Source organism: Panthera tigris, chromosome A2, assembly GCF_018350195.1.
Source record: "Panthera tigris isolate Pti1 chromosome A2, P.tigris_Pti1_mat1.1, whole genome shotgun sequence".
Taxonomy (NCBI): Eukaryota; Metazoa; Chordata; class Mammalia; order Carnivora; family Felidae; genus Panthera; species Panthera tigris.
In genome coordinates, this window is record NC_056661.1 from 113,186,576 (window position 1) to 113,213,055 (window position 26,480).

The window sequence follows — 26,480 nt, forward strand, 5'->3', positions numbered from 1 at the left end:
CTTATAGGTCTCCCTTTATATGTGAGGGCACGTTTATCCCTTGCTGCTTTCAGAATTTTCTCTTTATCCTTGTATTTTGCCAGTTTCACTATGATATGTCGTGCAGAAGATCGATTCAAGTTACGTCTGAAGGGAGTTCTCTGTGCCTCTTGGATTTCAATGCCTTTTTCCTTCCCCAGTTCAGGGAAGTTCTCAGCTATAATTTCTTCAAGTACCCCTTCAGCACCTTTCCCTCTCTCTTCCTCCTCTGGGATACCAATTATGCGTATATTATTTCTTTTTAGTGTATCACTTAGTTCTCTAATTTTCCCCTCATACTCCTGGATTTTTTTATCTCTCTTTCTCTCAGCTTCCTCTTTTTCCATAACTTTATCTTCTAGTTCACCTATTCTCTCCTCTGCCTCTTCAATCCGAGCTGTCGTCGTTTCCATTTTGTTTTGCATTTCATTTAAAGCGCTTTTCAGCTCCTCGTGACTGTTCCTTAGTCCCTTGATCTCTGTAGCAAGAGATTCTCTGCTGTCCTCTATACTGTTTTCAAGCCCAGCGATTAATTTTATGACTATTATCCTAAATTCACTTTCTGTTATATTATTTAAATCCTTTTTGATCAGTTCATTAGCTGTTGTTATTTCCTGGAGATTCTTCTGAGGGGAATTCTTCCGTTTGGTCATTTTGGATAGTCCCTGGAGTGGTGAGGACCTGCAGGGCACTTCCCCTGTGCTGTGGTGTATAACTGGAGTTGGTGGGCGGGGCCGCAGTCCGACCTGATGTCTGCCCCCAGCCCACCGCTGGGGCCACAGTCAGACTGGTGTGTGCCTTCTCTTCCCCTCTCCTAGGGGTGGGATTCACTGTGGGGTGGCGTGGCCCGTCTGGGCTACTTGCACACTGCCAGGCTTGTGGTGCTGGGGATCTGGCGTATTAGCTGGGGTGGGTAGGCAAGGTGCACGGGGGGCGGGAGGGGCAGGCTTAGCTCGCTTCTCCTTAGGTGATCCACTTCAGGAGGGGCCCTGTGGCAGCGGGAGGGAGTCAGATCCACTGCCGGAGGTTTGGCTCTTGCGCGGAGCAAGCAAGTTCCCTGGCAGGAACTGGTTCCCTTTGGGATTTTGGCTGGGGGATGGGCAGGGGAGATGGCGCTGGTGAGCGGCTTTGTTCCCCGCCAAGCTGAGCTCTGTTGTCCGGGGGCTCAGCAGCTCTCCCTCCCTTTGTCCTCCAGCCTTCCCGCTTTCTGAGCAGAGCTGTTAACTTATGACCTCCCAGACGCTAAGTCGCGCTTGCTGTGGGAACACAGTCCGTCCGGCCCCTCCGCTTTTGCCAGCCAGACTCGGGGGCTCTGCTTGGCCGGCGAGCCGCCCGTCCGACCCGGCTCCCTCCCGCCAGTCCCTGGAGCGCGCACCACCTCGCCGCCTTTCCTACCCTCTTCCGTGGGCCTCTCGTCTGCACTTGGCTCCGGAGACTCCGTTCTGCTAATCCTCTGGTGGTTTTCTGGGTTCTTTAGGCAGGTGTAGGTGGAATCTAAGTGATCAGCAGGACGCGCGGTGAGCCCAGCGCCCTCCTACGCCGCCATCTTCCCTCTCCGGTTTGTGTGACTTTCAAAATGATTTTTTTTTAATTAGCGGATTACAAAACGTAATACCCAGATGTTGGGGTTCCACTTCCTCTGATTGTGTCTTGACACGCACAAGTGAAATGGAATTCATGACAGTTCTTCAATTCCCCAAATGCTACCAGTGAAAAAACTACAAATAGTAGCTCCTCCCTGGTGGGATCTAAAGAAGGGGAGGGGCTGCGGTCATGTACAGGTAGCTGAGCTAGTTGGCAGTGCATCTGCCCACCTCCACGGAGTGGCGGACATGTTTTCAATGCATTAGCAAGCATCATTGGGAGTTGTGGGATAGATTCTGGGACTTCCAAACATCAAGGATAGTGTCCCTGTGACTAAAAATGAAATACAAAGGGGACACCTCGTTGACTCATTGGTTAGGCATCCAACTCTTGGTTTTGGCTCAGGCAATGATCTCGTGGTTTCCTGAGTTCAAGCCCCACGTAGGGCTCTGTGCAGACAGCATGGAGACTGGTTGGAATTCATATTCTCTCTCTCTCTCTCTCTGTCTCTCTCTCTCTCTCAAAAATAAACTTTAAAAGAATCTTTAAAAAAACGAAATACAAAGGAGCTAAATTTTGTGTGTGTTAATGATTTAAGGTTAAGAATGTCTTGGATGACATTTTGGAGAAACTTCCAGAAGAGTTCAACATGGCGGAGATAATGCAAAAAACCTCAAACAGAAGCCCCTATGTTCTTGTTTGCTTCCAAGAATGTGAGAGGATGAATATTCTTCTTCGGGAAATCCGTGTGTCACTTCAACAATTAGACCTTGGTTGGAAGGTGAGTTTAAAAGTGGTACCAGAGCAGGTTTTCCCACATTGGAGGGCACTCACTATGTGTCCTCTTTTCTCCATGCAAGGGGGAGCTGACGTTATCTCCTGACATGGAAGCCCAGCAGTCCCAGCTGAGTTATGACACAGTGCCAGACGCTTGGAGCAAACTGGCGTATCCATCTACTTATGGCCTGGCCCACTGGTAAGCGACCCCCTCCCTGCTCCCACTGGCCTTTCTCCACCTGGGTGCTGGTTCAGCATTCTGAGTTACTGTTGTGTCAGAAGAACTGTGAAGGCTATACTTTATGAGTACTTTGGGGCTGTACTTTGTATAATTGTGCAAACTACCACCAGTTGTTCCTGAGTGTCTTTTGTGGGTTGCTCCAAAGGTAAAAATCAGTGAAAAATCAGGTGAAAATCAGGGTCAAAGCAAGGGGTCACAGCCCCTTACTTATTAGCTATTTAATCTTGAACAAAATACCTGACCTTCCTAATTTCTCAGTTTATCATGTCAAAAATGTAGGGAATAAAATTCCTTCATTCACTTATTTAAATGGCCATGGGAGGTAACCTGAGTTTGTTTTCGTGTCCCTTCATACCTTATTTTCGAAGCCAGTGATTACCAATGCCATCTCAAAGCTGACTTTTAAAAGCTCATAGTAGAGTACACCATAAATCCAACTGCTTCTGTGTGTGGCTGTGAGTGGAGAGAGGTGTCCCAAAGCCATGGATGAACATTCACAGCTCCCTCACAGCCAGGGCTCTCTCCAACTGCTCCTTGGCCTTCATAGTCAACACACAAAGTTTGAAAGGTTCCCTCCATTCCTGTCTTTTTGGTATGGAATTTTCTTTAATCCATACTTTCCTAAGTCTTTCTTCCATGAACGAGAATGGTCCTCTGAACCTTAAATTGGAAGGCCCCATGGGAATTCCAAATGAGGGGTGCCTGTGACTCTTAATCTCAGGGTTGTGAGTTCAAGCCCCATGTTGGGTATAGAGATTACTTTAAAAATAAAATCTTAAAAACAAAACTTTGGGCTACCTGGAAGGCTCACTTGGTTAAGTGTCAACTCTTGATCTCAGGGTCATGAGTTCAAGACCCGCTGTGGGCTACACACTGAAAATGTGTGCACCTTGGAACTGCCACATAGGCAGCCAGGTGTTTGCTGTGTAGGGAGGTGTGCCAACATAAGAATGGAAGGTGCAACAAGAACAGACACTCAGACCAATGGAACAAAATAGAGAACCCAGAAATGGACCCACAAATGTATGGCCAACTCATCTTTGACAAAGCAGGAAAGAATATCCGATGGAATAAAGACAGGCTCCTCAGCAAGTGGTGCTGGGAAAACTGGACAGTGACATGCAGAAGAATGAACCTGGGCCACTTTCTTACACCATACACAAAAATAAACTCAAAATGGATGAAAGACCTCAATGTAAGACTGGAAGCCATCAAAATCCTTGAGGAGAAAGCAGGCAAAAACCTCTTTGATCTTGGCTGCAGCAACTTCTTACTCAACACATCATTAGAGGCAAGGGAAATCAAAGCAAAAATGAACTACTGGGACCTTATCAAAATAAAAAGCTTCTGCACAGTGAAGGAAACAATCAGCAATACTAAAAGGAAACCGACAGAATAGGAGAAGCTATTTGCAAATGACATATCAGATAAAGGGTTAGTGTCCAAAATCTATAAAGAACTTATCAAACTCAGCACCCAAAAAACAAAGGATCCAGTGAAGAAATGGGTGAAAGACATGAATAGACACTTCTCCAAAGAAGACATCCAGATGGCCAACCAACACATGAAAAAAAATGCTCAACATCACTCATCAGGAAAATACAGTTCAAAACCACAATGAGATATCACCTCATACATGTCAGACTGGCTAACATCAACCACTCAGGCAACATCAGATGTTGGTGAGGATGTGGAGAAAGGATCTCTTTTGCATTGTTGGTGGGAATGCAAGCCGGTGCAGCCACTCTGGAAAACAGTATGGAGGTTCCTCATAAAACTAAAAATAGAACTACCCTACAACCCACCAATTGCACTACTAGGCATTTATCCACAGGATACAGGTGTGCTGTTTCGAAGGGACATGTGCACCCCCACGTTTATAGCAGCACTATCAACAACAGCCAAAGTATGGAAAGAGCCCAAATGTCCATCGATGGATGAATGGATAAAAAAGATGTGGTACATATATACAGTGGAGTATTACCCGGCAATCAAAAAGAATGAAGTTTTGCCATTTGCAACTACGTGGATGGAACTGAGGGTATTATGCTGAGTGAAATTAAACAAAGACAAAAATCATAGGACTTCACTCATATGAGGACTTTAAAAAAATTTTTTTTTAACATTTATTTATTTTTGAGACAGAGCATGAATGGGGGAAGGTCAGAGAGAGGAAGACACAGAATCTGAAACAGGCTCCAGGCTCTGAGCTGTCAGCACAGAGCCTGACGCGGGGCTCGAACTCACAGACCGCGAGATCGTGACCTGAGCCGAAGTCGGCCGCTTAACTGAGCCACCCAGGCGCCCCTCATATGAGGACTTTAAGACACAGAACAGATAAACATAAGGGAAGGGAAACAAAAATAATATAACAACAGGGAGGGGGACAAAACAGAAGAGACTCATAAATATGGAGAACCAACTGAGGGTTGCTGGAGGGGTTGGGGGGGGGGAAGAGCTAAATGGGTAAGGGGCATTAAGGAATCTATTCCTGAAATCATTGTTGCACCATATGCTAACTAACTTGGATGTAAATTCTAAAAACTAAAAAATAAAATTAAAAAAAAAAAAGGAAGGTAGAATGTGGAAGGAACACAGATGGCAACAAACAACTGGCAGGAAGAGTGAGCAAAGCTACTCACTGGATTTCTGTGAATGCTGTGGATGTCCAAGTTTTTTTTTTTTTAGTTTTGGGAGGGGAGGGGAGGGGCAGAAAGAAAGGGAGAGAATCCCAAGCAGGCTCTGCACTATCAGCATGGAGCCCGATGCAGAGCTTGAACTCACAAACCGTGAGATGAGCTGAAATTGCATGCTTACCTGACTGAGCCACCCAGGTGCCCCCCAAATCAAATTTTATATTTCCAATAAAAAATATATTGTACTTAAGTTTTGTCATAATGGTAACTTTGGACTTCCATCTTATTTTGTGCTTATTTCTATATTTTTCTACTTTTATTGCAATGTTTTTCAGGCTTCTGTCAGTTTTAACAGTTTTATTACATGCTTATCCTTGTTTTAGCAGAGACGCTTTACATTGTAGCCTACACACTTGGCTTTTTTAATGTTTGTTTATTTTTGAGAGAGAGAGAGAGAGTGCAAGTGGGAAAGGGGGCAGAGAGAAACACAAAATTGGAAGTAGGCTCCAGGAGCTGTTAGCACAGAGCCCCTGTGCAGGGCTTGAACTCACAAACCGTGAGGCCGTGACCTGAGCTGAAGTCAGACACCCAAGCAACTGGGCCACCCAGGTACCCCCATAGTTGACTGTTCTAATATAATGTAAAGTCAACACTTTAATCTCCCTCTTGCCTCCTCTGGTCTGCAATTGTAATTCAACCTAATTTTAAACCACAATATTTTTGTTTATAGTATTATTTTTACTTTGACAACATGTGTTGATGTCTTTGCTCCTTTGTTGCTTTTTACACCTGATTCTGGGCTCCTTTGTTCTGGGCCCCCGTCTCTCTTCACTGAAAGACAGTATCTATACCAGGGCTCTCAGTATATATGGTGGGGAGCAAATGGTGTTCTTTATCAGAATCTTTTTCCCTACGCTCTTGTACTATGGGTAACCTGCAGTTCCAGCATACGAATAATTTCGGCGCTTTGAGTTTGCTAACTCCATGGTTTTCTGGCATTTATTATAGCTGATGAGACTGTTCTTAAGTGTACTTGTCATCCCTTCACAACTAATCTGTTTTCTCTGGGGAAGTTCTTAAGATTTTTTTCTTTACTATTGATGTTCTGCAGTTTTACTGATGTATTTAGATGTGGGCTTTTAAAATTGTATCCTACTTGCTCCTGTGTGCTATTGTAAGTGTGTATGTCTACCCGTTGCTTCCACCCTGAAAAATTCTCAGCCCTTATGTCTCCCAATAAAGGCCATCTTCCTCATAATCTTCATTGTGTTTACTTATCTGAACTCTTATTTTCAGTCTCTGTCTCTGCTATATCCTGGTTGATCTCATCACTTCTGGGGGGGTGGGTGGACTTCATTTTGTCTTCAATGGTTTCCGGTTTACTGTGTGTCTCCCCTTAACTTTTACAATTTTATTGTCCTCGGGGCACCTGGGTGGCTCAGTCAGTTAAACATCCAAGTTCGGCTTAGGTTGTGCTCTCAGGGTTTGTGAGTCCGAGCCCCATGTCAGGCTCTGTGCTGACAGCTCGGAGCCTGGAGCCTGCTTCAGATTCTCTGTCTCCCTCTCTCTCTGCCCCTCCCCAATTCACGGTCTATCTCTCAAAAAAGAACAAATGTTAAAAAAAAAAAAAATGTTTAATTAAAAAAGAAAATTTCATTGTCCAAAATCAATTTTTCAATTCCAAGTTGTTTATACTGAAATCAGAGAAAGTACCCAACTTGGTTTCGTAATTTCCTGTTTTTACGACTATTATTCTAGTTTCTTTCTCAGGGTTTTAAATATATTGAGTCCTTCAGATCTCTCTTGTTTTTATTTGCTGGATGATTCAGCCTTCTTGTTCATTGGATTTGCTGCCTTATTTTATGCCATATAATGAGCGGTCTTTATACTCAAAGGACGGGCTGGCTGGTTATAAAAAAAAAAAAAAAAAAAGTTGAACCCACTCACTGTTGGGGGCTTTGTAGGCAGCGTGGCTTGCTCTGATCAAATGCTGCTGTATAGGGGTCTGTGGCTGACTTTCTTTCTCCTTTTCTAAAAGACTTCATGTTTTTTCCTTGCTATCCAGAGGATTCTCTGTCTTTGGTCTATATTAAAATGTGTCCTGGCATTGATTTTTCTTGGTCACATTTTCTGGAAATATGGTATGTCCCTGATTTTACAGAGTCAAATTTGTAATTTAGGAAAACCCAAATTTCCTCAAATTGTACACAAGTTTTTTATTTCATTTTTTAATTTTTAAATTTACATCCAAGTTAGCATATGGTGCAACAGTGACTTCAGGATTAGATTCCTTAATGCCCCTTACCCATTTAGCCTATCCCCCTTCCTGCAGCCACTCCAGCAACCCTCTGTTCTCTATATTTAAGAGTCTTTTATGTTTTGTCCCCCTCCCTGGATATTTGGATATTTGTCTTTCTCTAATTTTGCTTACCATAATACCCTCCAGTTCCATCCACGTAGTTGCAAATGGCAAGATTTCATTCTTTTTGATTGCCGAGTAATATTCCATTGTATATATATACCAATCTTCTTTATCCATTCACCCATTGATGGATATTTGGGCTCTTTCCATACTTTGGCTATGGTTGATAGCGCTACTATAAACATTGGGGTACATGTGCCCCTTTGAAACATCACATCCATATCCCTTGGATAAATACCTAGTAGTGCAATTGCTGGGTGGTAGGGTAGTTCTATTTTTAATTTTTTGAGGAACCTCCATACTGTTTTCCAGAGTGGCTGCACCAGCTTGCATTCCCACCAGCAGTGCAAAAGAGATCCTCTTTCTCCGCATCCTCACCAACATTTATTGTTGCAGGAGTTAATGTTAGCCATTCTGACTTGTGTGAGGTGACAGCTCATTGTGGTTTTGATTTATATTTCCCTGATGCATGATGTTGAGCATTTTTCACGTGTCGGTTGGCCATCTGGATGTCTTCTTTGGAGAAGTGTCTATTCATGTCTTTTGCCCACTTCTTCACTGGATTATGTTCTTTGGGTGTTGAGTTTGATAAGTTCTTCATAGATGTTGAATACTAATCCTTTACCTGATATGTCATTTGCAAATATCTTCTCCCATTCTGTCAATTGCCTTTTAGTTTTGCTGATTGTTTCCTTCCCTGTGCAGAAGCATTTTGTTTTGATGAGGTCCCAACAGTTCATTTTTGCTTTTGTTTCCCTTGCCCCCAGAGATGTGTAAAGAACTTGATGTGGCCAGTGTCAAAGAGGTTGCTGCCTGCTTTCTCCTCTAGGATTTTGATGGCTTCCTGTCTTACATTTTGGTCTTTCATCCATTCTGAGTTTATTTTTGTGTATTTTCCATTTCATTTTAAAATGTTTTTCTTCCTAATTTCCTTTTTCTTACCTGGTCATTTCCAAACCAGAATCTTGTTTACACAGGCAATCATTTCCCTTTTTAAAAACTTGTTGTAATTTGGCTACAATGCAAAGCCTCTTGTGGTAACATTTTTAGATAAAAAAGCTTTTTTTATTTTTTAACGTTTCATTTATTTTTGAGAGAGAGTGAGCACAAGCAGGGAAGGGGCAGAGAGAAACAGAATCTGAAGCAGGCTCCAGGCTCTGAGCTGTCAGCACACAGCCTGATGCGGGGCTTGAACTCATGAACCACCAGATCATGACCTGAGCCAAAGTCAGATGCTTCACCAACTGAGCCACCCAAGTGGCCCTGAAAGTCTTTGCTTTTCCTATTCGTTGCCTTGTCAGTTATGTTTTCCCTAAACCAGAGATTTGGAAGAACTGGCATGGGGCAGGTAAGAGCCATGCTGTAAACTGGCAGGCATTACAACAAACTTGTAGTGACCCAAGTGTGAATGTGAGCATCAGCCTTGCTGCTTTTGTAACACGTAACCAAACCAGGTGCCAGGAAACTTCAGGGCTAGCCCGCATGGCCCTCACCCTAGAGAACTCCCTGCTGGCTTTAACATACCCACGCTCCATTTTCTCTTTCTGGGAGCCCTGAATCCTACATTTCAAAGCTTGACAGGTCTCCTGATTTTATCAGAGAAGCTCATTTTCCCATAGCCTCTGTGAGAGTTGGTCTCGTTCCTTGAAAAACTGTTGTGATGAGTTCTGAACTTAGGTAAAAAAACCTCATTTTCCCAAACCACAGTCATGCAGAGGCTCAGAGGTGTGGTTTCCCCTTACTAGCTTTTTCTCCTCCCCATTCCTGACTATTGTATATGGAAAGTCCACTGTCTGGGCTCTACTGCCTCTGCCCTTCCCAGCAGCCATCCCTCCCACCCCAATCCTTACACACACATGCATTGCCACGCACACACCTTGTCCACACTCTGTTGGAGCCTGTCAGGTGGATTATACACACATCACCTGGGTGTGGTTACCATGTATCACTAAGAGCATCTAAATAAAATTAAGTAGAGATGAATTTTCCACATTTCTCAGTGTTTCTTGTCCCTGGTGGTAATAGTTATAAAATTTCAACAGGAAAAAAAATCTCTTTAAAGGGATCTACTTCATCGGGGCGCCCTCATGGCTCAGTTGGTTGAGTGTCCGACCTCGGCTCAGGTCATGATCTCACAGTCCGTGAGTTTGAGCCCCACATCGGGCTCTGTGCCGATAGCTCGGAGTCTGCTTCCTATTCTGTTTCTCTCTCTGACCTTCCCCTGTTCATGCTCTAAGAATCTACTTCACCTTATCGGAAAACTCTATTACTAAAAAGTGCATTTGTTTCCTCCTACCTCGTGTTCACCAGGTTTAATGACCTCCTTTTGCGATGCCGGGAACTTGAAACCTGGACCCACGATCTTGCCCTTCCAGCTGTGGTATGGCTTCCTGGCTTCTTCAACCCTCAGTCCTTCTTAACTGGTAAGGGCTCCAACTGGGTGGCCCCAGCTTCTGGCACAAATCCTGCCTCACCTGCCCTGCTCCCCAGTGCTTATGACACAGGAGGGAGGGGCAGGAGTGATAGCTGGGTGTGCAGAGAAAGTAAAGTTCCAAGCATAGCAGCCACGTGAAGTGGGATATAAACATTTTCTGTCAAAGGCCACGGGGTCTCTTCTCCAGTGGTTCCCTTCTGCCACCGCAGTGCAAAACCAGATGCTGTGTAACCAAATGGGCCTGGCTATTCCAGTAAAAGTTCATGTACACAAGCAGGGAGGTATCCTGCAGGCCTCAGTTGGCCATCAGTCTAGCGCAGCCACACGCACATTTCCAGGAACCCGAAGCACAGCACAATGCCTCAGTCAGAAAGGCAGCTGACTGTGGGCCCCTGAGAGCCCTTTTACCACTACATCCTGTTTCCTGCTCCTTCTCTTCCCATAGCAATCATGCAGACCATGGCTCGCAAAAATGAGTGGCCCCTGGACAAAATGTGCTTGACTGTTGATGTTACCAAAAAAACCAAGGAAGATTATGGCCATCCTCCACGGGAAGGCGCCTATCTCCACGGGCTCCTCATGGAAGGTAAGATAGCACAAGTAGCACCGGTGTAGTTTTTAATTTAGGAGCTTTCTTCGATCAGTTCCAAGTTGGTATCTGTCCTTGGTTTACTCCACTCCTCTGTACTCACATCTAGCAGTCGTCTACCTCGTTTCACCACATTTAATGCCAGGATCTGGGTCCAATGTCAGCCAAGTTTTAAGGCACGTAGGGTGATGGCTGTCACTTCAATCTGCATCTGTATCTAGTGTTAAATTACCTGTGGCATTAAGACCTACACTAAAAAGATTGTGAAATGATTAAAAACTGTCACTTCACTCTGACGTTTTACTACAAGATTTCTTTAAGCCCTTAAGATGCCAGTGCATTCGAGTCTCTAATGTGGGCAGTTGGGAGGAAATGCATTCATTTTGAAGAATTCAATTTTTTAAAGAGAGGGCAAACTCATTTGCTTTATTGTGCCTGAATTCTTGAAGAGTCTGTTTTCAAACAAGGTTTAGATCTTTTGAATTCAAATTAGTTCATTTTTCAAAGGAAAGTTTAGACGTGGAACCCTGCCTCCAGTGTTTCTGTGGCACCCCTCAACCTCCCACACCAGTAAGGAAGCCGACAAGCAGTAACGACAAAACTGAACATTTATTGCTTCCAACACACCACACTGTTGCAATCCTTGTGTTTTTGCTATAGGTGCCAGATGGGACACACAGTCAGGAACCATTGCTGATGCCTGCCTCAAGGAGTTAACATCTGTGATGCCGGTTATCTTTGCAAAAGCCATACCCACAGACAGACAGGAAACTAAACACACCTATGAATGCCCGGTGTACAAAACCAAAATGAGGGGCCCAACCTACGTGTGGACCTTCAGATTGAAAAGCAAAGACAAGGCAGCCAAATGGGTCCTGGCAGGCGTGGCCCTGCTGCTGGAAGCCTGAGATGGCCCTCAGGCTCGGACAACACAGGCCTTGGCCGGGGGGCCGCACACATTAATTTACCGAGAGCCATAAAACACACTCCAGCTTCTGGAATTTTTAAGTAACTTACATGTGCGTTAATTTTGCTTAAACACCGTCCTTAACGGTCTCCCCATCAGAAAGTGGGATTTGAGTTCTTGCACATAAACAAAATCTTTTTAAATTAAAAAAATCTAGAAGCCCCTGACCTCAGGCAGCAGGTGAATCCTGAAGGAAGAGGCAGACGGTCCTGCCGGCCAGCAGTGTCCCCAGGCCTCCAGTGTCGGTAACGTGAAGGTGACTTTCAATAAAAATAAAACTCTAGTACTCAAGATCTATGGGTTAATTGCACTTTGTAATTTAAGAGAACATTCTTTCTTTAACATAAATTTCCAATGACCCAGAGAAGCACTAACTACCTGGTCTGAACTGTGGTCACTGCCTGGGAGGTAAAGATCAAGGCACCAAATAGTGTCAAAGGCAAGAGCTGCTTACACAACGTTTGCCCTGGAACTTACCTGGACTTTTAACTCCACCCCATTTAAGCTGTGTTTTTGTCATATGCAGATGCTTTTAAACCACTCACTATGCATAGGGGCCCGTGGATATATGTAAATAGATTCCTCTGCTTTGCCGTCTTCCTGAGAAACCTTTTCAAGCATATGAACAATTTTAAAAAAATAGTATTTAGATCAACGAACAACTTCTGTATAAAAACACAACTGGAAGAAATCGTAGACACCCATGGGATGGCATATGTTGCTAGAGTTCTTTACGGTGAGGTGGCTGGTTTTGTTCTTAATCATCTTCTACCAGCTGCTTCTGTAAGCTGAGGAAAAGAAGGGAGGCGTCAGTGTGATGGGTATGGAGACGAACACAAAGCAGGTTCTAGGCTCAACACACACCCTGAGTGCACAGCCCAGCCCCTCTGCCGCAGGCCTGCCCTGACTCCTCGGCCAGGCAGCAGGAGCCACGGGCCTCACTCCCACTCGCCAAACCACACTGCAGAATCCCACGCAGCTTCCTCAGCCCTGGAAAGCAGTAACCGTGTCAGCCACGCGCTTTGCCCCAACCTCTCCCCTCAGCCTGCTTGCCTCCATTTCTGTTTTACACAATGAGGGGGGAACTGGGGATACAGGCAGTGCCAAAGCTGAAGATCCTAGCAAAGGAGGGAAACGTTCCAAGAGGGAACACATCAGCCCTGAGCTGCTCTAATGCAAGCAGCTAGGGAATGGATGGCACTCAAGATGGTTTTTAAGCATCTGCCTGAAATATAGCAACCACTCCCGCCTCCACGGTCTCCCCAGCTGGAGCTGGAGATGACAGCCTCCATTTGTGACCTGTGACTTACCTCTCCAGGTATTCCTTGACATTATTGTAACCGTAAAACTTGGCTAGGTGAATGAGGATCCCTGTGGCACAGCGGCCATCACGCTTGCGACAGTAACTGCAATTGCAGATCCCACGGCAGGGAGGACACATCCAATCCTGGAAGAGCAGTTTCCCCTGTCACCTACATTGTGCTCAAGCCCGGCTCACTTGGTCTCTCCTCCAACCTTCAGTCACAGGATACTTCTAGTATATGGCACAGGGTGACTAAACGAGTCTCCTCCCCATGATTCAAAAGGCCCAGAGAGGTTGATCACCCAGGGTCCCACGTGTGGAGAAACACAGAAAATTAGACGCCTGCTTCAAACTGTGGAGATTTTAGGAGTACAAAAGAGCAGTGAGACGGACGTGTGAATTCTAGCTCTTCTACTTCCTAAACCACATAACCGGAGTCGTGGTCTATATTCATCTGCTAAATGGGGACAGCGATTTACCCCATGACTGCTGTGAAAGAGGTAAGAGCACAGACTCTGGGCCAGACTGCCTAGGTTCAAGCGGATACATACTAACCATACTATTATCTCACTTCAAGGAGGGAACTGAGGGCCTGGGAGGTTATATACTCGACTTCATAAATTTAAATGACTTAGTAACAACTGCAAGTCGACTGTGTTAGGAAAACACCTTAGACGACAGCCAGGCACACAGTGACACACACCTGTCCCCTGGCCTCGCCTGAGGTAAGCCATGCTGCTGGAGGAAAGCCACACAGGTGCACCTGACAGACCATAACGGTAGGAAAGCAAGGCTTGGACCCTGGAAAACCCAGTCATCTCTTCTGCCCTACTGGTCAGCTTGCTCTCTTTCCAGAAGGAAACCCTTTTTTTCCCTCTGGAGTGTCAAGGGGTAGACTGAGCTCTGCAGCTACAGGTCCCCGATCATAAAGGGTCCTGAGAGCCCCATCCATCTCAGCTTGCCTCTCTTTGCCGGTCCAATTCACAAGTGCGCACACCGTTCCTACCGGGTCCAGCAGTGCAGATCTCACGTCCTCCCCGTAGCGATTCCGCAGGCACGGCCCACAGAACTGTCCTCGGACCCCACCGCAGCCCTGGTTCCGACACACCGTCTTGGTGTCGATGGTCTTCTGCCTGCACTGATGGCAAGTGTTGCCCTGAGGGAGGAAGGCGGTGGGTGGGTGAACGAGGGACTTACAGGGCAAAGCTCGCAAGCCCACATGCTGTCTACGTATGTTCAATAGGGCGTGAAGAGGCCGAGCCTCTCACCCCGCAGCGAGCAGCACCACTTCTCTGGTCCAAACCACAAGGAAACCTATTAGAGTAAGTAAGAGCAGGGCACCTAGAAGAAATGAGATGGTCAGAGAGGCCAGCAGAAAGACAGGAGAGGAAGAGCCCACAGAGGGTGACAGGGGCCCAAGTGGCCCTGAGCCCACGGCAGCCACATTTGGCTCCGGCCCAGCTTCCGGTGATCTGGAGCTTTTCAGTATAAAATTTCCCGGTGTTAAAATGTTGGCAATTACATTAAAAACATTTTAATATTGCCTTAATGGGACACTGCCTCATTTAAAAAATGATGCATAACACCACAAAGCCTCCCTCCAAATCACTGTTTAAAAGAAATTTTAACTCATTTCCTACCAACCACAGATATTCTGTCAAACTTTCGTTACTATGGTTCTGTTAATCAAAAAGCACACACACAAACACAGTATTTTTTTTTTCTATGTTTAAAATAAACACCGGGGGGGCCCGCCTGGGTGGCTCAGTCGGTTGAGCGTCCGACTTCGGCTCAGGTCATGATCTCATGGCTCCTGAGTTCGGGCCCCGTGTCAGGCTCTGTGCTGACAGCTCAGAGCCTGGAACCTGCTTCGGATTCTGGGTCTCCCTCTCTCTCTCTGCCCCTCCCCCGCTCACACTCGGTCTCTCTCTCAAAAATAAATAAACATTAAGAAAATTTTTTTTTAAATAAACACCAGGGATACCTGGGTGGCTCAGTCAGTTAAGCATCTGACTTCGGCTCAGGTCATCATCTCACAGTTTGTGAGCTCAAAGCCCCACATCAGGCTCTGTGCTGCCAGCTCAGAGCATGGAACCTGCTTCAGATTCTGCTTGCACTCTCTCTCAAAAATGTTAAAAAAATTTTCTTTAAATAAACACCATATAAATATTTAAAATGTTAACTATTATCAATATGCTCTTCCAAACTATATGCCTGCCTCCCCACAACTCATGTGCATCCCCCAGAGAGACCTCTCCTGAGGAGAATTCCCGCAGGAAGCCAACTCCCTCCACCCAGTTACAGTTGGTCCTCCCAGTCACAAGGGAGGCGGCCTGAGGGTCTAAGCCCAGATGCAGTTTAAAAACAATGCAGGATTTCTAATACCAGTTCCTTGGACTCCCAGTTAGAATCACAATCGTGCAAATTATTCATCATACAGAATTTACCAGAACTTTATCGTAGATTTTATCTCGAACGGTGATGGCAACATTTTCTAAGTCCTCTTCAGTGATATCCTCCACCGGCCGAAAGGAAGATACACGGTGACGCCGTCTATACCCCTGGCATTTCCCCTGCAAGATGAGCCAAAGCAGAACCTGGTGTGAGATGTTCTGATTAAAAACATGCATAAAAATTTCACACTCTCAGAGCTCCAATACCATAAATGTTAACTGTGTCCCTCTCCGATTTCCCTGGAATCATCTACTGAGCTGCCACCACAGACACAGTGCCAAACCTCCTGCACGGCAAGGTGGTCCAACAACAAAGGAGCAGCTCAGGTTTTACCTGATCAACAATAGTCACCAGCAGTGAACCCTGTAAGGACAGAGACAAGAACCACGACGGATGGCCAAACCTGCCAACGGGAAGGGTTGTTTCTCGCTCCAGCTCAAAAGCACTTAAAATGCCCCCTTCCTAAAACTCAAAAGGCTAGGAGGAATCACTGCCCTTTCCCACGGCCAAAACCCGAGGGCCACCTGGCACCACTGACAGGCCTTTCGTGCCCCCCGTGAAGATGAAGTAGAGGGTCCTAACCCTGGAGCAGCTCCTCTGCTCTACTCAGGTCAAGGCCTTTCTCCAGCCTACAGCCTAGATGGGGGTGGGGGTTCTTCTCAGAGTGTGGTCCCGGGAACACCAGCTCCACCTGGGAACCTGGTAGAAATGCCCATGCTCAACTGCTGCATACTTATTGCTTAGACAGACAATAGTATGTTTATGGTGCTGAGAAAATACCCCGCTAATTGTCTTCCTTCTCCTGAAACTGTAAAACTCTTCTGCAAATTTGGCAGCGGAGACAGTGAAGTTCTCCAGAGCAAATTTCTCGGGAGGCCGCGCGCTCCGGGTGGGGTTAGTGCGTCTTGTGATCTGTCCCTCGGAGAAAGCCCGCCTCACTGTTCTCTTCTTCTGAAAGCAAGAGCACAGACATTTGCAACCGGGTGCTTTCTTGAATAAAAGCCATCTGGCAATAGATTATGTTCATCAGTATTGGAGTAAGTAATTATAAAGGAGTTCTACTTACAGAGGCTGAGTTTGGGGTTCGTACTGGGAAGAAATCCGGCATTGAGTTCAGTTCTGCCAATAACTGAGCCAGCTGAAGTTCAGAACAAAAGAAAGGACCTTACATCAATATTGCCATGCCGAGTTTGTCTAACGCCTTATCCCAAGTCTTCAGTTTTGCCAACAGTAAAAACTTGACTAAAGTAGTTCATGTGGGATCTTAACAGTTGTTGTATTTTTTAACCTCATATGTAAACACGTTTTTTAAAGTTTATTTTGACACAGAGAGACTGTGTGGAGGAAGGGCAGAGGGAGAATCCCAAGTAGGCTCTGAGCTGTTAGCACAGAGCCCGACACAGGGCTCAATCCCACAAACTGTGAAATCATAACCTGAGCCAAAATCAAGAGTCAGGTGCTTAACTGAGCCACCCGGACACTGCACGATTTTTATTTAATGTTTATTTTGAGAGAGAGAGGGCATATGCAAGTGAGGGGGGGAGGGGCAGAGAGACAAAGGGAGAGAGACTATCTCAAGGAGGCTCAGCACTGTCAGCGCACAGCCCAACGCAGGACTCGATCCTAGGAACAGTGAGATCGTGACCTGAGCCGAAATCAGGAGTCGGATCCTCAACCGACTGAGCCACCCAGGCACGCCAAGATTTTTATCTAATGAGATGCTGATAGCATCCACAGAAATAAAATCTATGCCCATTCCTTATATACGAAAGCGTGACATGAAGAAGTGGTCCTTGGAATGATGAGACCAGGTATATGAGGCTGGAATCCTGACATGGCCACTAATTCGCAGTGTGACCCTAGAACAGATCACTGTGCACACCTAAAGCAAGTGTCATCGTGTTCAAAACAAAAGGCTCAACTAGATCGTTCTGACAGTTGTTTAGAGCTCCAAGAAAACTGTTTAAGTTAATTTCTCATAAGAATAACTTAATGGAAATATTCCCAAATAAACACCTAAGAATACTAAGTAACAGGCGATAGTATTCTAGTCAATTAGGATTCTTATTTATACGAATGTTTAGGCATCATTAAAAAGTCATGAACATTTATTTTAAAGATGCAGAGAGATGCAGTGCTAAAAATTTCCCTTAGCTAATAAGTATAAACAGGTCTTAGGATAAATTTCTCCCACAAATATGATTTATGTAACTTTTTTTAATTAAAAAAAATTTTTTTAAGTGTATTTACTTTTGAGAGAGAGAGACAACAGACAGAGCACGAGCAGGGGAGGGGCAGAGAGAGAGGGAAACACAGAATCTGAAGCAGGCTCCAGCCTCTGAGCTATCACCACAGAGCCCACTTCGGGACTCAAACCTATGAACCGTGAGATCATGACCTGAGCCGAAGTTGGACTTAACTGACTGAGCCACCCAGGTGCCCCTAGGCTTTCTATTTTCTTAAATAACTTTTTAGATGTATAAGATTGCAAACAAAGCATCATTATATTATGCTTTTTAAAAAGAAATTATTACAAATATACCAAAATGCTAAAGTGATTGAGTGGCAGAATTTTATTAATTCTGTATATGCAAAATTACGAAGCAAACAACAGTTACTGACCAAATACAGAAAAACCAAATACACATAACCAAGATTTTACCTTGTATCATTATTCATTCTACTGAAGACTTAACTGGTAACGTGACTCAAAACTGTTCAGTGTGTTTTAATACCTAGGCCTCTTTCATTCTCTCATATGATGTCTTGAAAACCCAGTGGGTCATCAAAGAAGAAAGATTCCTGTTGAAAGCCCCCACCTAAATTGCACCTTGCAACTCTCAAAGTGTGCTTCTCTTTTTATCTTTAGTTTCTTTGTGCTGGGAACTGGCCTCTCCTGTCCAATACCACTACATATCTAGAACTTAACTTCCTAATGGTCAACTGTAAGCAGCATTAGTTCAATGGCACCAGGAACCAGGGCTAAAAATGGTCCTGGGAGTCTCTGTTCCCAAACCAGAGCTCACCGGGTAGTAACTGGTTGGCCTTCAGGAACAGAGAAAGGACACATAAGAACCAGAGCACATGTCCTGACAGAAGCCCAGACGACAGCAGCTATGAGGGCAGCTCCGTGAGCCTCCGTGGTCGCTAAGCAGGGCTCAGTGCCAGCTCCTAGACCACCCCCTGCCAGGCCTTACCATGGCTTTGTTCTCCTTGATGTTCATGGTCCTTTTCAGCAGCGCATCAGAGCTCTCCTGGCCCTCATCCCTGGAGTCATCCTCAGATTCAGACACCGAATCTTCCCTTTCCTTCCCCTGTCTGCAGCTTCTCTTTCTTCCAAGAATTGCTTTTTTATTGTCCTGTAAGCGTTTGCTAGGAAATAGCGGCTCAGAAGAACTGTCATCAGATTTTTTTGCCAGTTTCTTGGTGGGGAATTGAAAGGCTACTCGAAGACCAATACTGCTTCTCCTCGGCCTGCTTCTCCTGGGTGTAGCCTTTTCTTCTTCATCCTCTTCTTCACTCGCTGAAGACACCTTACCAGCATCGCTCAAATCTGACTCCACAAGCTGACAAAATGAAAGGGCAAAGACGATGTTTTGTGACTGACCTTCAAAAGCACATCGTTTAAAAACACTCTGCCATTAGAGAAAAAATGAGTAGAAGAAAGCCTCCCCTCCCTATTAATTAGTTCCCTCTGGTCCATTAAGTGCTCAGGTGGTCTGTTGATGACTATGGTCCCAGGGCAGGCTCTCCACCACTGCCTGGGGACCCGGCCACATCCACCAGCAGACCGTTCCCTTCCCAGCACGGGCTGGAAGCCATGCTTTCACGGACGGGGCTCCTCCACTGTGGAACATCTGGAAGCCAAGTAGTATGAGGCAAAGCCAAAGAAAAGGCTATGTATGGCCTAAGAGTTATCCTCACACAGATGGAGTGCTAAGGGAAAACATACTGACGATTCTGCCCTGAACAGCAGGAACAGGACAGCTGACTTCACCTCAGCGAGGTGACCGAGGAGCAAGCAGATGACTGGCCACTGGGGTTGGTGAGGGAGTCTCATCCCCAAGACATGATGGGCCCTTACGCCAAGGGACGTCCCCTCCCCTTTTCTGCAACCAGTAGAGCCATAGGGTGAAATCGAGGCAGACCCTCTGTGGCTTTGCTGGGAAACACCCGTTCCATCAGCTCAAGAAACTCTTGCCCCAAATTTTTGGATTCCGCTTGGAATAGGCTTCTGGCATGAACACGAAATTGAGATTGACACATGAGAGCACAGTAAGAACAGAAGGCAATGGCCGGTGATATTACCCAGGAGACGGTGGGTGACACCTCAAATATAAGGGGGCCCTTAGCAATGGCAAAGATGGGCTCGAATATCAAGACCCAGGCCACCTGCTGGGGATCTTTCCTTTACCACGTGCTGGAAAAGTTTAGTCTGAGAGCCTCTGTCAGGGACTGCACAACAGGCCGATGTGAGGAGAGCAGGGAACCACAGCATGATGGGCCTGGGACTGAGGGAAATGACTCTGCTTCCTCCTCAGTGATCAGCCCCCACGTTCTAGCTGTACTACTCAAATTAGAAATAAGGCAGAGGAAGGAAAGAAAACTGCAGGTAACTTCCAAATCTTGGTGTTTTGTATCAACCCACAACAAACCAAGTAGAGAAATGAGACTATGGTTAACTGTTTTTTTTTTTTGTTTGTTTTTTTTTTAAGTATCCTGAACTTTCTACATCAGTAGCTTTGGAATTTGAAACACTGGGATTGAAGGAATCTACTAGTTTTAGGAAGACATTGTTGGGAGAACTTCAGAGCAAGGTGGTCTCAGATTGGCTTTATCTTCTTCATCATCTAACTAGTATCTCTTTACTAAGGATAAGGACTCTCTATAAGGGACTAAAGTGGACAAGAGCAAACTGGAAACACCAGTGGAGACTCACACCACAGGACAAGAACACAGCTGTGGTTGCTGCACATAAGGCTGTAAGACCACCCAACAAACACCCTGGCTAGTAATATCCTATTATCGGAAAAGATGGTCTCACCAGTCTCCACTACAGTGGGCAGGAGGTTGGGGAGGGAGGCAATAATGTTTGCTTGCCCACTGAAATTTATTTTTAAATGTTTATCTTGAAAGAGATAGAGCGAGCACGAGCAGGGAAGGGGAGAGGCGGGGGGAGGGGTGGGGGGAGAATTCCAAGCAGATTCCACACTGTCAGTGCAGAGCCCAACATGGGGCTTGACCTCGTGACAGACAGATCATGACCGAGCCAAAATCAAAGAGTCCTACGTGTACCCGACGGAGCAACCCAGGTGACTCTGCTCACTGAAATCTAAAATAAAATTTGCAGGGGCACTTGGGCGGCTCTGTCAGTTACATGTCTGACTCCTGATTGTGGCTCGGGTCATGATCTCATGGTTTGTGGGTTTGGGCCCCGCATTGGGCCCTGCGCTGACAGTGTGGAGCCTGCTTGGGTTTTTCTCTCTCTCTCTCTCTCTCTCTCTCTCTCTCTCTCTGCCCCTCCACTGCTCACTCTCTCTCAAAGTAAACATTTTTTAAAAAGTAAAAAATAAATAAGTAAATAAAATAAAACCTGCAGGTGGACCTCCCCTAAGCTATGAGTTAACATCAGTCAACAGAACATGTCACGATCCATACCCCAAATATATGGCCAGTGAAAAGAAAAAAGACTTCTGGGGTACTTCACTTCCCCATGCTGGGAACACAAATTCTTTCAATAACCTGACATCGCTTAACTAAAAAATCAGAAGGAAAACAAGTCACTAAGAGTACGGGATACCCATTAGGGTTTGGAAAGATCTTAGTGTCTTGCTGGACAGAACACATCAACTGCCTTACCAGCAGCTTCCGTTTTGAAGGCCAAAGGAGGGCTTGGGGACTAGGCTGGCAGAGCTCTGTGTTGCTCTTCCTGGTGACAGGGTTGGGGGATCAACATCAAACAAGCCAGCCTACCATTAGGGCTTTCAGGCCTTAAGATCCCCCCAGGAAAAGGTGAGCGGCAGAGCAAACCAATAGTTACGGCTTATTTAAATTTCTACACAAGTTCCACACCAGATTCTGCTGCTTAGGAGCTTCTGAACATCAAGAGGCTTTACCTCTATCCTTTATCTTCATACCCAAGAAGGAAGTGGTGTAATGATTTTGGGGGAGAAAGGTATGCTCTTTTTCAGTTAATGGAAAACATTTTTATGTCTGAAAAAAACCCAAAGGTTTTAAGTTTCGCTTTTTGTTTAAATTTTTTTAATGTTTATTTTTAGAGAGTATGTGTTTGTGTGTATGTGTGAGAGAGAGCGAGCGAGCTCAAGCAGGGATGGGGGAGGGGCAGAGAGAAAGGGAGATACAGAATCCCAACTATCAGTACAGAGCCCCCACACAGGGCTCGAACTCACAGACTGTGAGATCATGACCTGAGCTGAAGTCGGACGCTTAACCAGCTGAGCCACCCAGGTACCCCCCAAAGGTTGTTCTTTAAAGGTACCTTGAGATTCAAATACTAGTTGGCAATAAACTGGCCAAAAATATGGAGTAAAGGAAAAATCAACAAGTCTCTTGAAGGTCAAGTGCTAAGAGATTTCCCTCAGGAATCTGACAAGCCCAGGTCTTCTTTATCATTTAAAGAGCACATCAGCATTCAAATCAAGAACGCGCAAGTAAAGCTCTAAGTTTGTGCCACAGCTAAATTTTTGCCACATCAACTCCAAACCTAAGAACATGACTCCGCACACAACAAGAAAGGACTTTAAGGAAATTGCTACCCCCAGACAGACTGTACTCTTTTCAGAGAAAAGATCTTCAAGAAAGTCTGAAATAAATTCTTTTGGAAGGGCAATAAGGGAAACTGAGGTAAGTCTCCCCAAACTCCAAAGGTATCAAAGAAAGACAACTGGATTTTCTCTCAGAGAATAATGGATTGGTGGACTGGGGATTAGCCTTGGAATACCAACTTTTGTATTTTATTAACTGACTTTTAAGATAAACATGGGGGGGGGGGTGGTGCCTGGGTGGTACCGTCGGTTAAGCAGCCAACTCTTGATCTCAGCTCATTATCTCAGTTTGTGAGTTCAAGCCCCACCTTGTGCTCTGTGTTGATGGTGTGGAGCCTGCTTGGGATTCTGTCTCTCCTCTGTGCCCCTCCCCCACGTGTGCTCACTCTTGCGTGCATGCTCACACCATCTCTCTCTCTCCAAATAAGTAAACTTAAAAAAAAAAATTAAGATAAACATGTAAAAAGAAGTCGTTCATTTGCCAAGTGACTTCTTACAAGTGAAAATACAATTCAGAAACAAGACTGAAAAATATTACAACCCACACTCCCTCGTGTTGATAATTATTACCATTACTTCTGGGTTACTGTTTACATTCAGATCATTCTGTGTAAATCCTTCAAATTCTTCCGTTTCTGAGTCAGTGTCCTCTATAAAAATTCTTCTTAGCTCTTCCGTGAAGTATTTAGAATGGAAACGCACATCCTGCTAAATTAAAAACACACATATGTCATAAAGGAAAAAGAACAGAGGTTACAGGGGGGCTCGGGGACAATGAGGAGTTGTTTAACGGGTAGAGTTTCTGTTTGAGATGATGAGAACATTCTGGATAACAGTTGACAGACGCACAACACTGTGCATGTACTTAATGGCACTTAGCATCTTGCTGGCAAGAAACTGGGCACTTGCCTGCACTTAAAAAATGGTGAAATGGTAAATTTCACATTATGTATATTTTACCACAATAACAAAACACACATATACATACACATTTGCTACAGCTTATGAAAACGGAATAATCTGAAACAGTTGAACAACTTGAAACGATAAACAGCATCATTTCAAAAAGTCAGAATGGCCAGGGGCTCCGTCAGCTTCTTGTGTGACTGGGGAGCGCTGATAGAATTCCGTTTCTCCCGCCAGGGCTGCCCATCGGGAAGGTCTGCTCACACAGAGCCAAACACACACGGGAAGGAGCCATGAGGAGAAGGCCTGGCTCCCTCCCACATGCTGGCCTTCCTTCCTAGCAGCCATCCAAATCCACGTCCTCCGAGTTGGTGAGCATGCCTCCCTTCCAGAGAAGGCAAGTTTCTCTGCAGGAAGGGGCCAGCGCCTTTCACGCCCCTTCCCCCCTACGGCTTTGCTCCATCACCACCCACCGGAAGGGGTGATGGGAGCATCAACCCCCCCAACCCCCAGGAGAGCCCCTCCTGCAGGAGACACGAGGCCGGCAACCTCCAAGAGGTAGCAAGTGAGCAGACAGAAAGATGCTCTAAGACTTTCAAAAAGGAAAGACATTTTCCAATGACTCTTTCGGTCTTTAGAACCCACAAAAGGAAAAATACTCTCTAGCTCTCTAAATGGAAAAATAGCTCTCTAAATGGCTATCTTGAAAGAAAAGAGGGAAAAGACAGACCTGCAGTGCAGAAAGGAGACCCACAAACCAGCCTCCTCCAAGCTGGCAACCAGGGCTGAAGTCCGTGTCCCCAGTTGCCTCTGACGTCTCTTCCTCCCACACCCGATATAGCAATGACCCCTCATCACACCACATTTAGTTGGGAGAATCTTGATCTCCCCCCACTGCCTCTCTCTGACTTTAATTATACACTTCTTCAGATCAGATAATCTCTGGAGAAAAATAGATATAATAGATGAGTGGAAAAATTTACAGGGGGAAAGAGAAAGAAATGCCTATATCCAGAATTTTTTTAAGCTTAAATGTCTCCTATGAATTATTACGGGTAATTGGAGTGAGTGTGCTTGGAGCTAAATTACTTTGTTCCTTTGTTGATAGCCATGGTGCAGCTGCTTGAAAAAAAAAAAAATACAAACACAAAAGGGAAGTTTCTTTAAAGTGAAATTCAAATTGTGTTTAAAGAAGACCAAAGTCAACATTGCTACATACTGTGTGCAAGTTCATGCAGCTTCTCTCGGCTGGTTACCATGGATAGGGAAAGTGTGGGCTCAGGGTGGTGAAGCAACAGGCCTGGGTTTATTATCAAAAAGAATGGTGCCTAGCTGGCTCCAAGGAAACCCACCGTGAACCTGCCACCTCCAAGGATAGACAATATCCTGCTCACAGAGCCCTGAGCTGGCCTCTGCAGGCTGTGTTAGGGCAATGGGGTCTATGTGTACATTTATCATACACCCACAGTCCCTGCCTAGGGCCCAGAGAGAACAGGTCACATCCTAGAACAGCAAGTTTCAACCGTCTGGTCCTCTGGCTCTCTTTAGCCTTTGAGCTGGCCTCAGAGGGAAGTGGTCGGCCTGAGAGAAATCAATACCTTTGGTGATGAGTTCTAACAGAGAAAAACAACTTAGCCACAGTCCTAAACCAAGGCCTCTGCTTTTCTTCTCCTTATTCCACAAGATGTTAAAAAAAACCCTGTTTTTTAAGGGGAGTCTGTATGAAGTAAAATATCCACTCCACATTCTGGCTGCAATCCTGGTTACAACCCTCACACAGCTCTTGGTTCTGCAGCATGTGATCCTTTACAATCAATACCAGGCGGTATGTTCTGCATCTTGGTCACCTGTGTTTATGTACCATGATCAGGGACGTAACAAAGTAACAGATGAGAAGAGGATCTAACAGAGTGCTTACATTTTTTATCTTGAAGCTCATGGGACACGAAGAAACAGACTGGAAAACGACGGGGGCCTGAACCAGTTAGACCAGCATCCCACCTCAATTCTAGCCAATGGGCGCTCATTCACCAACGGGGGCTGAACCCAGAGAACATGAGGGAAGGGACAACACAAGTACGCAGTCCAAGCCAGGAAAGCTGGAAAGCAGCGTTCAAACATTGCAGAGGTTACAATTTAGTGCGGGAGTGAGACAGATCTACAAGTAACCATGGTGAGGACCAGAGTTGTAAGGAAGATGCAACATGGCACACAGAAAGAAAGAAAACCCAGTAAAACTTCAGGAAGCAGCAGCATCTAGACTGGATCTGAACCGAGGTAGAGTCTAGAAAGCAGAGGACACGCAAGCAGAAGGCACAGCATGGACCAGCGTGTACAAAGGGCAGACCAGTGCACGATGAGGGCGTCCACGCAGTTTTGTGTCTACGGCATACAAAGGGCAGACCAGTGCACGATGAGGGCATCCACGCAGTTTTGTGTCTACGGCACCACGGAGGGGCAGGGAGAGGGAAGAGGCTGAGAGGTGATGCTCCCAGGTTTGAAACACCCCAGCTCAGACATTTTTCAGATGTGGGCGCTCAGACAAGTCACTTCACTGCCCTGAGCTTCAGTTTCATCCCCTGTGAGAATGGGATAACAACAACACCCACACTGTCCCAGGGAGGTACGTGAATTAAATGCAATCTGTATGAAAAGCACACGGTCACGGGCCACCTAAGGCACACTGGCGACAGACTCGGCAGGGGTGGGCAGGACGGACAGGATGGGCAGGCTTGACGGCACAAAAGTAGCAGCAGTCACAGTATCAAAAGCAGCTGTTGTGGCTTTTTTGTTTTAAATTTTGAGTGGAGCGGACACAGAAGGTTACATTTACCTCTAGGTGTACAATATTATACATCATGCTAGGCTCACAAGTGTAGCTACCATCTGTCAACATACAACTCCATTACAGTGTCACTGACTGTATTCCCTAAGCTGTGCCTTTTACTGCCCTGACTTATTAGCTCCAAAACTGGAAGCCTAGTTCTCTTTCTCCCCTTCACCCATTTTGCCCATCTCCCCAGTTCCCTCCTTGCTAACAACTTTGTTCTCTGTATTTATAGGTCTGATTTTGCTTTTTAATTTTTAGATGCCACCTGAGTGAAGTCATATGGTATCTGTCTTTCTCAGTCTGACTTATCTCACTTAGCATGATACACTCTAGGTCCATCCATGTTGTTGCAAAAGGCAACTATCTCATCCTTTTTATGGCTGCATAATATTCCATCATATGCATCTTCTTTATCCATTCTTCTTCTGATGGACACTTACGCTGCTTCCCTATCTCATCATCAGGAAAATGCAAATCAAAACCACAATGAGGTGTCACCATACACCTCTCAGAATGGCTAACACAAAAAGACAA

The 26,480-nt window shown here is 45.5% G+C and overlaps 2 protein-coding genes across 10 annotated transcripts in view; one reads left to right on the plus strand and one right to left on the minus strand.

Moving 5' to 3' along the window:
* DNAH11 (dynein axonemal heavy chain 11) overlaps positions 1 to 11,959 on the plus strand; it is a 356,336-nt gene extending 344,377 nt beyond the window's left edge. For all 4 annotated transcript variants that reach the window (XM_042967928.1, XM_042967929.1, XM_042967930.1 and 1 more), the window contains 5 exons: positions 2,201 to 2,383; positions 2,463 to 2,578; positions 9,989 to 10,101; positions 10,558 to 10,698; positions 11,362 to 11,959. In XM_042967928.1, coding sequence (XP_042823862.1) covers positions 2,201 to 2,383; positions 2,463 to 2,578; positions 9,989 to 10,101; positions 10,558 to 10,698; positions 11,362 to 11,609 — 801 coding nt within the window. In that variant the 3' untranslated portion in view covers positions 11,610 to 11,959. The remainder of the gene's footprint in view (positions 1 to 2,200; positions 2,384 to 2,462; positions 2,579 to 9,988; positions 10,102 to 10,557; positions 10,699 to 11,361) is intronic.
* Positions 11,292 to 26,480, minus strand: part of CDCA7L (cell division cycle associated 7 like) — a 38,763-nt gene continuing 23,574 nt past the window's right edge. For 2 of the 6 annotated variants that reach the window (XM_042967956.1, XM_042967947.1), the window contains exons 3-10: positions 22,781 to 22,918; positions 18,623 to 18,991; positions 16,492 to 16,563; positions 16,206 to 16,376; positions 15,419 to 15,544; positions 13,969 to 14,127; positions 12,979 to 13,115; positions 11,292 to 12,456 (exon numbers count right to left, since the gene is read on the minus strand). In XM_042967956.1, the coding sequence (XP_042823890.1) occupies positions 12,426 to 12,456; positions 12,979 to 13,115; positions 13,969 to 14,127; positions 15,419 to 15,544; positions 16,206 to 16,376; positions 16,492 to 16,563; positions 18,623 to 18,991; positions 22,781 to 22,918 (1,203 nt within the window). In that variant the 3' untranslated portion in view covers positions 11,292 to 12,425. The remainder of the gene's footprint in view (positions 12,457 to 12,978; positions 13,116 to 13,968; positions 14,128 to 15,418; positions 15,545 to 16,205; positions 16,377 to 16,491; positions 16,564 to 18,622; positions 18,992 to 22,780; positions 22,919 to 26,480) is intronic. The other 4 variants (XM_042967933.1, XM_007089069.3, XM_042967932.1 and 1 more) reach the window with 4 other exon arrangements.